This window comes from Grus americana, chromosome 1 (genome assembly GCF_028858705.1).
Source record: "Grus americana isolate bGruAme1 chromosome 1, bGruAme1.mat, whole genome shotgun sequence".
Taxonomy (NCBI): domain Eukaryota; kingdom Metazoa; phylum Chordata; class Aves; order Gruiformes; family Gruidae; genus Grus; species Grus americana.
In genome coordinates this window covers 113,948,422-113,959,184 of record NC_072852.1, presented here as the reverse complement: position 1 = coordinate 113,959,184, position 10,763 = coordinate 113,948,422, and the positions used below count along the sequence as shown (strand labels likewise).

The 10,763-nt window shown below is 40.6% G+C and overlaps 2 protein-coding genes across 12 annotated transcripts in view; one reads left to right on the top strand and one right to left on the bottom strand.

Annotated features, from left to right (window-relative positions):
* Window positions 1-15: 15 nt before the first annotated feature.
* Window positions 16-5,418, top strand: ATP5PF (ATP synthase peripheral stalk subunit F6). 4 transcript variants are annotated; one of them, XM_054843754.1, is made up of 4 exons: window positions 16-154; window positions 892-1,080; window positions 2,899-3,023; window positions 5,298-5,418. In XM_054843754.1, exons 2-4 carry the CDS (start codon window positions 911-913, stop codon window positions 5,324-5,326), a joined length of 324 nt encoding a protein of 107 aa, XP_054699729.1. In that variant the 5' UTR covers window positions 16-154; window positions 892-910; the 3' UTR covers window positions 5,327-5,418. The 4 variants fall into 4 exon arrangements, with proteins under 4 accessions (XP_054699729.1, XP_054699826.1, XP_054699644.1 ...); XM_054843851.1 differs by lacking the exon at window positions 16-154 and adding an exon at window positions 197-215; XM_054843669.1 differs by lacking the exon at window positions 16-154 and adding an exon at window positions 228-365.
* Window positions 5,419-6,022: 604 nt separating this feature from the next.
* Window positions 6,023-10,763, bottom strand: part of JAM2 (junctional adhesion molecule 2) — a 39,200-nt gene continuing 34,459 nt past the window's right edge. For 4 of the 8 annotated variants that reach the window (XM_054843043.1, XM_054843127.1, XM_054843225.1 and 1 more), the window contains 3 exons: window positions 10,611-10,713; window positions 9,245-9,352; window positions 7,514-9,158 (listed from right to left, as the gene is read on the bottom strand). In XM_054843043.1, coding sequence (XP_054699018.1) covers window positions 8,959-9,158; window positions 9,245-9,352; window positions 10,611-10,713 — 411 coding nt within the window. In that variant the 3' untranslated portion in view covers window positions 7,514-8,958. Of the gene's footprint in view, window positions 6,735-7,455; window positions 7,491-7,513; window positions 9,159-9,244; window positions 9,353-10,610; window positions 10,714-10,763 lie in introns of those variants that run through there. The other 4 variants (XM_054842772.1, XM_054842954.1, XM_054842861.1 and 1 more) reach the window with 4 other exon arrangements.

Here is a 10,763-nt window from a genome sequence, read left to right as displayed (position 1 = left end):
GCCACCCCCCGCGCAGGTGCGGGAACTACAGCTCCCGGCGGCCCCCGCGCGCCGCCAATCCGCGGGTGGGGGCGGGGCTGCTGTCCCCTGTCACTCCGAACGGTTTCCCCTCACCCGGAAGCGTATCGCCTACTTCCGGCGGTAACGGTCGGTGGTGAGTTTTTTCCATGCTCCCTCTCCCCACGGTTGGCGGTTGAGTGGGGCTGTGTGGTGGGGTGGGTGCCTCCTCCCGGGGACTCTGTGCGCGGCCGCGGGGCTCAGCGCTGTGGCGGTAGCGGGCGGCGCGGGATGGGACGCCTTCCCGGCGTGCATTGCGCGGGGAGGTGGGGCGGACCCGGGGCGGCGGTGGCGGCGGCTCTCCCAAGGTGACTGGAGCTGGGTCGGGCCGGCCCCGCGGCGCCGGTGGGTGCGGGGGAGCCGCTCCTCTTCCGTCGTTATGCGCTGGGGGTATCCGGGCCTTGGGGCTAACGGCGCCTGCTGGCCCCGCCGCCTGCGGGGGGTTCTCGGGTGGGTGGGCGGCCGGGGCAGATGGAGACAGTGACGGGGGGGGGGGGGGGGGGGGGGGGGGGCGCGGTGGTGGCTGGTGCTGCTGGTGCTGCTGGTGCTGCTGCTGGCTTTGAAAAAGCAAAACCTCAAACTGCCAGTTTGTCTCGGTGGTGGTGCGAACAAAGTCGGTCGCAGTGCGCGGACGTGTAACGTGGTCGGTGGCACGGTGCCCTTTGGGGTCAGGGCTGCTTGCGTTTTCACCCCAGATTGCTGGTTTAAATTATTTTTCTGGTTTATAGCTCATCTCTGAACTAAACTTTTGTACTTCTTCATGCATTTACATTGCAGAAAGAGCTACCTAATTCTGCGTTTCTGTTTTGTTATTTTCTTTGGGTTTTTTTTTAGCTAAAACATTAGTGTCATCATGATTCTGCATCAGATTCTGCGACTTTCTTCCCTCTTTCGCTCTGCTGTTTCCATTCACTTGCGCAGAAACATTGGGCTTTCTGCTATTGTCTTTAATAAGGCAAAAGAGCTTGATCCAGTTCAGAAGCTCTTCTTGGACAAGATCAGAGAATACAACACAAAGAGCAAGTAAGTAAAGGAAATTATTTTAAGGCTGATGGCAAAAGGGGGAAAAATGTTGATCAGGACAAATGTTAATTCTCTAGCTTGATCTCTAAGTACTTACGGTGATTTCTTTGTCAACAGGCAACATTCTGTTAGGTGCTGACATCATCGGGGAGCAGACTCAGTTCTTCCAAAAGGCATTTGACTGTTTAAATTCTTACACTGATAACCTTACTTCTGTCTGGTAGCGATGGAGGGAAACTGGAAAGAACAGTCCCTTGAATCAAATTTCTCTTTAACTACTGAGAGCCCATGTAAAGCTGGCTAGAAGTATTTTATGTCAATATTTTAGTTTTAAAAATGAGTGAAGGATGGCAAAAATGTTTGAGTGTTTTGGTTTGGGTTTTTTTTGGTAGAAGCATAATACTTCAATGAAGCTTTCACTGGTAGACTTCTGTGGTATAAAATGATAGTTTAAGCAGAAGGTATGCCCAGGTTTAAAGCTAAATTTAGAGCAAATCTAGCTCTTGAATTCTGAAAGAACACTTGAAACCACTGACACACTGGCTGATATATGGTGATAGTTCTGCTGTTGGTGGTATATGCTGGTGCAAGAATGTATTGAGAAGGTGACATTGGCAAAGTTGTAAATGCAAAATTCAATTTTTTCCACTCAGGTTCAGGAGAAAGTTGCCTTATTATTTTGTTGACTGTTCTGAAACAAGTTTCTGGTTTGCTCACTAAACAACCTCAGTGGGTTTAATTCTGCTCTGAAAGAGAGTTCTTGCTTTCCAGCAACACTTTCTGATAGTGTCATGAGCGAGAAGGCTTGTTCTTGCATACCTGACAGAAAACATCTGTTTTTTTCCCCTTAAAAAAAAAAAAAGAAAAAAGTAAAGCTGATGTCATTCTTAGGGAGCTAAGACGCTCAATGAAGTTTTTGTGCACTATGGAAACATATCAGTGCATTAACTTTTACCCATGTATGTGGTCTATAAATACAAAAAAAACCACCTTTTTTTTTTTTCCCCTCTGCGGAAAAATGGATACTTTTCAGTCTTGTTTCCAGAAGCTGAATGGAAGTGAACTCCAAGAGCAACTGAGAATTAATGGAACTGTGAGGCTGGCTCATTAAACATCTTCAGTTAACAAGTAAATTCAAATGGAATCTTAGATTCTTGCAATGTTTAAACAAAGTATTTAACAGCAAACTAAGACTGTGTAGCTTATTCTTGGGAAGGAAATAAGCCACTTCTTAGCTGAACTGGAGAAAGATGTATTTTTCCACACTTCCAAACCAGCCTGTATAGGGAAGCACGTTTTCAGTGGTTTTACCAATCATATGCGTTACCTGTGTTGGCACTAGTGAGGATTGGTACTATAAAGAGTTTTGGGTTTTTTTAATTTATATTTGTATTCCAGGAAATTCCTGTCTGAATCTATATGAATGCACGATGCACTGTCTTGGTTTTTTGCTTGTTTAGTATTCAAATCATGTTCTCTTTGCAAGAATAGTTAAGCTTTAGTAACCAAGATCACTAATTCAGAAATAGCAGAGGTACAAATCACAATTTTGTCAGGAAGTCATACCTGGAACAAGTGAAACTAAGAGCCCTGAAAGCCTGGATACTCAGTGTAGTTTTATGTCTCAAAAGGCTACCTTTGTACTTTACCCTGATAACCTTATTCGTGTGTAAGGTAAGTAGGCCCTATGGTGTGTCATATCTCAACTTTTGGATATGGTTAGAATGGTTTTAATTCATAAGTGGCCATGAAAATGTAGAACTTCCACATGAAATTTCAGAACCAAACTGTTAATCAGAACTTTTGATTTTTTTTTAGGCAAGCTGGAGGGCCTGTTGATGTAGGCCCTGAGTTTCAGAAAGACATGAATGAATCCCTTGCTAGACTTCAACGTGCGTATGGTGAGGGAGATCTAACCAAGTTTCCAGAATTTAAATTTCAGGGTGAGTTAACAATCTTACCAAACTTCTAATTGCAAGTAAGGATGTGTTCACTAACTGCTTTTCTTAATTCATTGCCACTTAGGTTTTATTTGGACCATTAATTTCATGTAAGATGCCCTCAGTGAATCTCCTTACTTTTGCACAGTTCACATCTGATTCCCTTTGACTTTTTTTTAAATTATTTGCCTTTTTCAATAAAGATGGGGACTTATACTGATGCTTAACCAAACTTGCTGTCAGATCAGGCTATCTGAAGTACCCTTCACAGACTCTAAAGAAATAGCCCAAATATAAACAGAAATAGCCCAAGGCCTACTGTTATATTGTTTTTCTCATCCTCCCAAAGAGGTCAGCAGACTGCAATATGAAAAACAGTTGTCTGTGTCAGCCAAACTGCAATTTGTAAATCTTGTAAGCTTATCTGGAAAGCTGGTGATTTCAGAAAATGAACATAGAACTTAACGCTGTTACTGATTATTTCATGACTATATTAAACCTTTTTTCTTCAGTTAATTGGATATGATTTATGTTTAACTGCTTTAAGTTTGTGTTAGCATGTTTTTGTATCACCCAGATTGATTATGATAAGAAGAATGCTTGTGATGATGGGTTTATCAAGAATGCAAAAGGACTGCACAAACTGTCTGCCTTGGGACATAAAGGCAACTTAATTTTTTTTATGGACAGGCTCATTTCTATAGTTCTGTGGGTTTTTTGCTTGCTTATGTAAGTACAGCTGAATGTCTTCATTGCTCACAAGCAGTTTTAGCTAAAGTCATGTTTTGGGGGAGTACGCTGTCCTTCCCATAAGCTGTAAGCAGCTGGTAGCTGGGATTCGGCAATCTTTTGAACATGCCAGGGAACTTGGTTTACGTGGCAAGGTTTTGATAGCGGTGGGCTGCAGGGGTGGCCTCTGTGAGGAGAGGCCAGGGGCTGTCCTCACATCAGACAGAGCCAGTTCCATCTGGCTCCAAAATGGACCCACTGCAGGACCCAGCTGAGCCAGTCAGCGATGCTGGGGGTGCCTCTGTGACAATGTATTTAAAAAAGCATGAAAAATGCTGTCCCTGTTCTCAGCCCTCGGAGGGAGGGAGGGAGGGAAAGAGTGGGAGAGCACAAGGCTTAGTGGGCACCTGGCAGCCAAGGTCAACCCAACATAGTCAGTCACTTGTAATTCTGATCAGACTAACTGGAAATTCTAATTTAGACTAGGAACACACCTAAAAATGTTTTGGGTTTTGGTGGTATTTCAGTTGGATTAAGGAAGAATTTGGTGTCAGATTGTTACTGGTGCAAATAAACCAGAGCATCTGTAAAGTAGGATCTATGGTGTTGGGTTTGTGTTTTGGTTTTGGGGTTTTTTTTTGTGTTGGCTTTTTTTTTGTTTAGGGATGTGGCTTCTTTATATTCAGTTTTATTTTTCTGTAATATGTGAAACAATGCATACTAAAGTTTAGGAGGGTGTTTTTTAATGAAACAAAATTTGTGTGACCATAGGAACAGAACAAAGGGGGGAGTAGGTGGAGACCATGTTCTTTTACCACTGTTACCCATCCTTAATCTAATTTCAACAAGTTTTCAAAACTAAGTGGCTAGATAGGTAGAAACTTAATTTTTTGTCTTAGTGGAGGTAACTATAAGCTGAGCTCTACCTCTCAGACTCTTTGTAGCAAGGAGAACAGGCATTAATAGCTCACCTGTCAAAAGCCCTAATCCTTCTGAGTTTGTACCTTTGACATCAAGAACTCCTTCATCAGTGTTTGTATGTGGAGAATATCTCTTCCTGAGTTGAGTTGAAATTGTGCACTCTGTTCTCTTAATCAGCTATAAGACACTAATCAAGAGGAAAAGAGCAGCTTGGTTACTTGTTCTTATATCAGAGCCATGTTGGAAATAGCAGTATCATGTTGTCCAGTAACGTTCTGGGCGACATCTTGAGTTTCTCTGCTGTCTTCTTCCCTACCCCAGGTGTTGCTAAAAGCTGTTCTGGCAGAATGTCACTAAGGTACATGTCTGTCTTAAACCTTATGCATAACTCCTCTAAGGTGGAAAAGACCCGTCTCCAGTGTAGTTTATTCAGTAGTGCTTCCCACATCCAATCATACCCTGATACAAAGTAAGTGGTGGTTTAGACTGCAATGTACAAGAGCTTGCTTTAGCTTGCCAACTTCAGGTTTAGGTTTTTTTTTGAATAATAGATGAATTGTGGTATTTGAGGCTGGAATAAAAGGAGACTAATATGACTCCTCTCTCTCTCTCCCCTTCTTCCTTTAGAGCCCAACTTTGAGGAGACTCCAAAATGATCTCTGCAGGCTGTACACCAAACAGCAGTGAACATCAATGGAGTTGCTGAACATGGCATCAGTTGTAAATTAATAAATGCAGTATTTCAGAAGTGTGAATAAGTTCTTAACTGTATGGTGAGCATAGTTAGCTATGATCATCAACTCTTTAAGTGACTGAGGTAGCTGAGTAGTGTTTCTCAATGTTAACTGCAAAACTCCTTTGCCAAGCCACATCTTAGCGCTGAGAAGTTATAATACTGATAATGGCACACCAAGAAGGAACTACCTGTTTTTCCGAGTTTGTCACGTAGAATCACAGAATGGTTTGGGTTGGAAACAATCTTAAAGACCATCTCATTTCAGTGCCCCTGCCATGGGCAGGGACACCCTCTACTAGACCAGGTTGCCCAAAGCCTCATCCAACCTGGCCTTGAACACTGCGAGGGAGGGGGCACCTGCAGCTTCTCTGGGCAACCTGTTCCATCCAAAAAAGCTTCTGCAGGAAAAAAAAAAACCAAACCTATGAACGCTAAATCAGTAGCAAAGCCCTATGGAGGTGATGAACCTGCACAGCTAAAAGCACAGGCACAAATACACTAACACTGCATCAATGAACACACAAGTGATGAAGCGTTACCTCTATAGAAGCAACTGAAAACCCATTAACGAGGTTGTGAGATTTAAACTTCAGTAACTGAAGTATTGACACAAACATTTCAGGTTCTGAGGAACTTTATTTGTGACACTTCAACAGTTAGGGTTCAAATACTTCAGCTTGAGTTGTACTGGCGTGATTTTTCTTCAGAATGCAAGTTACATGTGCAGTCTACAGTGAGAGAGATAAACTGTAGGCATTTTATATTAGATAATAAAACACTGCTTGACCTTCAATTACAGGAAGCTTTATTCAGTCAGAATAGTGATTTTAAGTCTGCATTGCTACTTAACACACTTATAGATGGCTTTGGCAAGTTAATACAATGTCAAGGTACTGATAAGTCAGGATGGCTGGAGAGTTTGAGCCCTTGACAATGGTGGAGACAAGTAGTAGAAGTAGTAGTAGCAAGGTCATCATGAAAGTTATTTGAATAGACCATTCCAAGCTGTAAGAGTGAATCCTCTGTTGCTGCACATACACGTGAACAAAATGAGAAGAGTCTTCACGCAAATTGACTTGTATATTCAATTTAGTTCTATCTTTAACTTAAGTTTTTTGGGTTTTGGGTTTTTTTTAAAAAGCAATCATAGGTTGACTAGATCTAAACCTTGGCAGTTTCTAGTTTCAGCATCTAGTATGTGGAAACAATATTTACAGAGTAGAGGTCAAAAGATCCCTTTGATACTTTTGTATAACAAGTAGTCATTTGATGTCCCTCACAGAGGCTGAAATCTTCTAAATAACAAAGGACTTGGTATGCTTGAAATCCTAAATTAAGCAAACAAGGTTACATAAGTAATAGTTCCAAGATTTTAACCAGATTAACATTTAGTGTATGTTTCAGAAGAAACTAAGGCATTGAGATTGAAGAGAAACATGCCTGAAGCACTGTTGGTTTACTCTTTTCTGGAAAGGGAAGTCTACAGCATGCACTGCTACACAGAATAGAAGTAATATCCTATTAAAAAATACAAGTATCAACAGCTCTGTTGAGTGTCTGATTCATCTGCCTTCATATTGAAAAACATACCACAGCTCTTCAAAGTTTGCTCCTTCCCACTCAGAGCAACCAGGTAGTTGGCCTCAGTAAGTTTCTTACATACCTACTGGGTAAAGGAATAAGCTTATGCTATTTATTACGTTGTTTTAATTAAAAGAAATGGGTGGCATTCAGCAAGCTTTTAAGGCTAATAATATAGCCTTAAACTATAGATAGTGAAATTACATTGCTCCTAGTTGAAGCTTTAGTTGGAGCTCCGCTGTTTTTGCGCCAATCTGAAAAGCTGAAGCAATGTACATGCAGTTAAAGCCCTTGAGCCCCCTCAATGAGGAAGGGGGGGAAAAAAGTAAGTTTAGCTTCTATATTTAGTCAAGCCTTTTGACCCACATTAATCTCAGAGGAATTAAGGCCCAATCTTTTTCTCACTGCTGCCTTGGACTGTGTCTGACATCTTAACACTTTAAACATGCTACTGAATGCAAAGACTTGCCTTTTCACTTGTAGATTGATAGTTGGTCTTCTTTCTGTTAACAGAACAGGAAAGGAACATAGGTTAGTGACTTTTCTGGTGTTAGGTTTAAGCCTTTGAGAACCTTATTTATGAATGCATTTTTCTAGATTTCCAGCAATCCTTAGTTTTTTCCCCTCTTAGAAAAAAGTTACAATAACAAATCCATTGAATGCTTTTCGACAGCTGTCATTATCTCATAAACCACTATCAAATTACCTTCCATAGCCTGTCTTTTTAAGTCTTCCAGTTATACTTTTTGTCTCGTTCATGGTCAGTATAAGTCACACAGTATTTTAAAGTAATATTTGTATTTCTCTTTAGTGCATTGCCTTTTTTTTTTAACTTGCTAGAAGTGCTAAGATAAACTTTTAAAAGAAAAAAAATTGTTAAAAAAAAAAAAGTGGCCAGCCTCCAGTGAAGCACACAATTTTAGCCTTGTGTGGGAACACTAAAATAGCTTGAGGGCTTCTGACTTGCTACTAAGTAATTTAAGTGCATGAAATAAATCCATATCAAAGGAGTAGACCAGACACCCTCAGAAAGTTTCCACCAGTTGTATTTTTATAAAACACTTCCTGAAATAATCTGTAGACATGGATATGAGGACAGTTCAATTTGGTTCTGATGACCTTTTGTCTAGTTTGAAGAAGAGACAAATGCATGCCTGTAGCTGACTTAGGGGTGTAAATCATAACTATATAAAAAGACACATCTGCACATTTATCACAGTAATAATGCTTAATTCATTTTCTGACCAGCACACTGGTTCTAATAAGGGAACCAGCTGGTATGTAGGATCAAGTTTATTTCAGTGTTCAAAAAACCCACTGTACAAGAATCATGAGAAAGGCCTTAAACAATCATCACAGTTACTAAGTCATCAGAAATGTAAATGAAGTTTGCAGTGATTTGTGTACTACTTGCATTGAGATACTTACTGGGAAGAGCTTTCCTCTGAAAAAGGGAAAAAAAATAAATTAGCACAAGAACAGTTTCCTTAGCAGATATAAAGTTCTTTGAAATAGTTATTCATAGCTTATTCCACTCTTCAGTTTCTAGGAGGAGTTTCTGAACCAAATGTGTCTCTCTGGTGTATTGAGTTTAACCAAAAAAGAGTAGGTTGCTTTCAAAGGTAACTGAACTTCTAAGTGACCATGAATTCTAACGGCAGCTCTGTCAGCCTGTTACTTTCAGGCAGCAGACCTTCTCAGACCCCGACCTTTGGCACCCCTTCTTGCTGTGCTGAACCCTACAGGCACTCAAGTAAACGCTACCGAGAGGGTTGCTCGGTGCCGAGCTTTTTGCAGCAATCCTGAAAAGCAAGCTTGCTGTCTCACGTGCACTTTTGCCATGACCCAGAAGAGGGAGCCAGTAATTTAGTTTTCCCCTCATCAGAACTCAGCCGCTCAGACCTCCTAGACTAGAAGTGAACTTGCACGGCTTGTTTTTATGTGGCCTTTCCTTGCTGTTGCCTCTCAAAACTAGAGCCGAGATGCTGCACGAACCGGGGTTCGGCTCGTTGCCTTCCCCAGACTGCTGCTTGGTAGCCTTATGCAACTGCACGAACCTCTCCGTGTCATTCTTGAAGTACCTTTGCCATAGAAGGTGGCAGAATAAAAATGACTACACAAAAAAGTTGCTGTTGTAACGCTCCTTAGCTTCAGTACCAGGGAGTTAGAGCCTTCGTGAAAAGGAGGACACGTTACAGTCAGCAGAAGTACAGACATTTTTTTTGACACAAGGAAGGAGTGATTTTATTTTACTTACTTGTAAAGTAGCCCTTTTTTTGGGCATAAAATACTCCAAGGCCACACAATGTCATTACCAGAGCCACAAATACTACAGCAGTGATGATACCACCTATGTTTAGGTCATCTGTAATTATAAAACATGTCACATGTTGTAAGTTGTAAAAATTTCCATTGGGTGGATTTTTTTTTTTCCCTAATTACTAAAGACACCATTGGTATCTATAGGTACTTTTATTTTGAAGGTGATGACCCATGCGCATTTCCTGATAGAATTACTAAGAGCTTCAGACAATCATCCATTTCAATAAAAACAAAAATATCAACAAGCAGAAACATTTTCATAGGTTTTTGTTATATGTCCAATTACTTATTTGAATTCTGACTTTAAGCATACATTAATATATGGTTGGGAATTTTACCCCAAAACTATCAATTTTTGTGCATTCCTTGATAGCAATTTAGGACTTTGATGAGTATTTCCACAACAGAGGGTTTCTATCTTGGTAGCTTGCGGAACACTTGCTCATAATCTACCAGGAATGCATGAAAAGCTGTGATACAGTGATTTTCAGCTAAGTTCTAAGAAAGCACCTGACAAGTGCTTTATGGAATACTTGGACATGAACCTCTGTGCAGTATTTGTTAGGATCTTTTAGAAACTTTAAACATTTCTTTACTGTCTGCTTTTCTATCACATCTGCAAGAGCTAGTTTTATATTTGGCAAAAACATTCATACATTTTGGGTTACTATAGACTCTGCCCCTCCAGCCTTTGCTACATTTTTTATTAGCTAAACAATGTTACACTTCACCTAAGCTGTGCAAATAGAAAAGAAACAGGCAGCAGGATTTCTTTCTTTTTCTTTTTTTTTAAAGATACACTGACTTCTTCAGTGTTCCTCTGGCAGGTATAAATGAGTCATTCAGTTAAATTTCTGATCTGTTACATTAAGATCTCACATGAATGCATCTCAAAAGGAAGGCTGTTCATAATGAGAATAAGCCAATGGACTGGCACATTATGTTGTACAGCTTCCACAAAAGCATTCTGAAATATTAAGGATCTCTCATGGATACTGCTGTTGTGTGAAGTTCAGTGTTTAGCAACTTAAAGGCTGGCTACTGCAAGAGTTTCAAGGTACTAAACTAGCTGCTTTTCTGTGAAATGCAGTGAGATATGTTTGTGCTGTAAGAAAGGAACGCTTTAAGTAGCCACAGCAACTACATATAAGGAACTCATATTATTATTATTTCTCCCCTAAAATGCTATCATCAAACAAAAAGATGTAATTCAATCTCGTCTTAGCTCCTCAGTTGCATCATGCAATAAAATCATTCCTATTGCTAGACTGCTTTCCGCCCTTACTTGCTTTGACACATACCCACTTGCATTCGCTTCACTGAGCACTTCTGAGGTAATCCAATCCCATTGGAGGCTTCACAGAAATACTCTCCAGTGTCATTCTTTGTAACTGTGTTAAATAGCTGTTAAGACAGAGTCCAAAACCATTATCAGAACGGAAAAAAAAAAAATC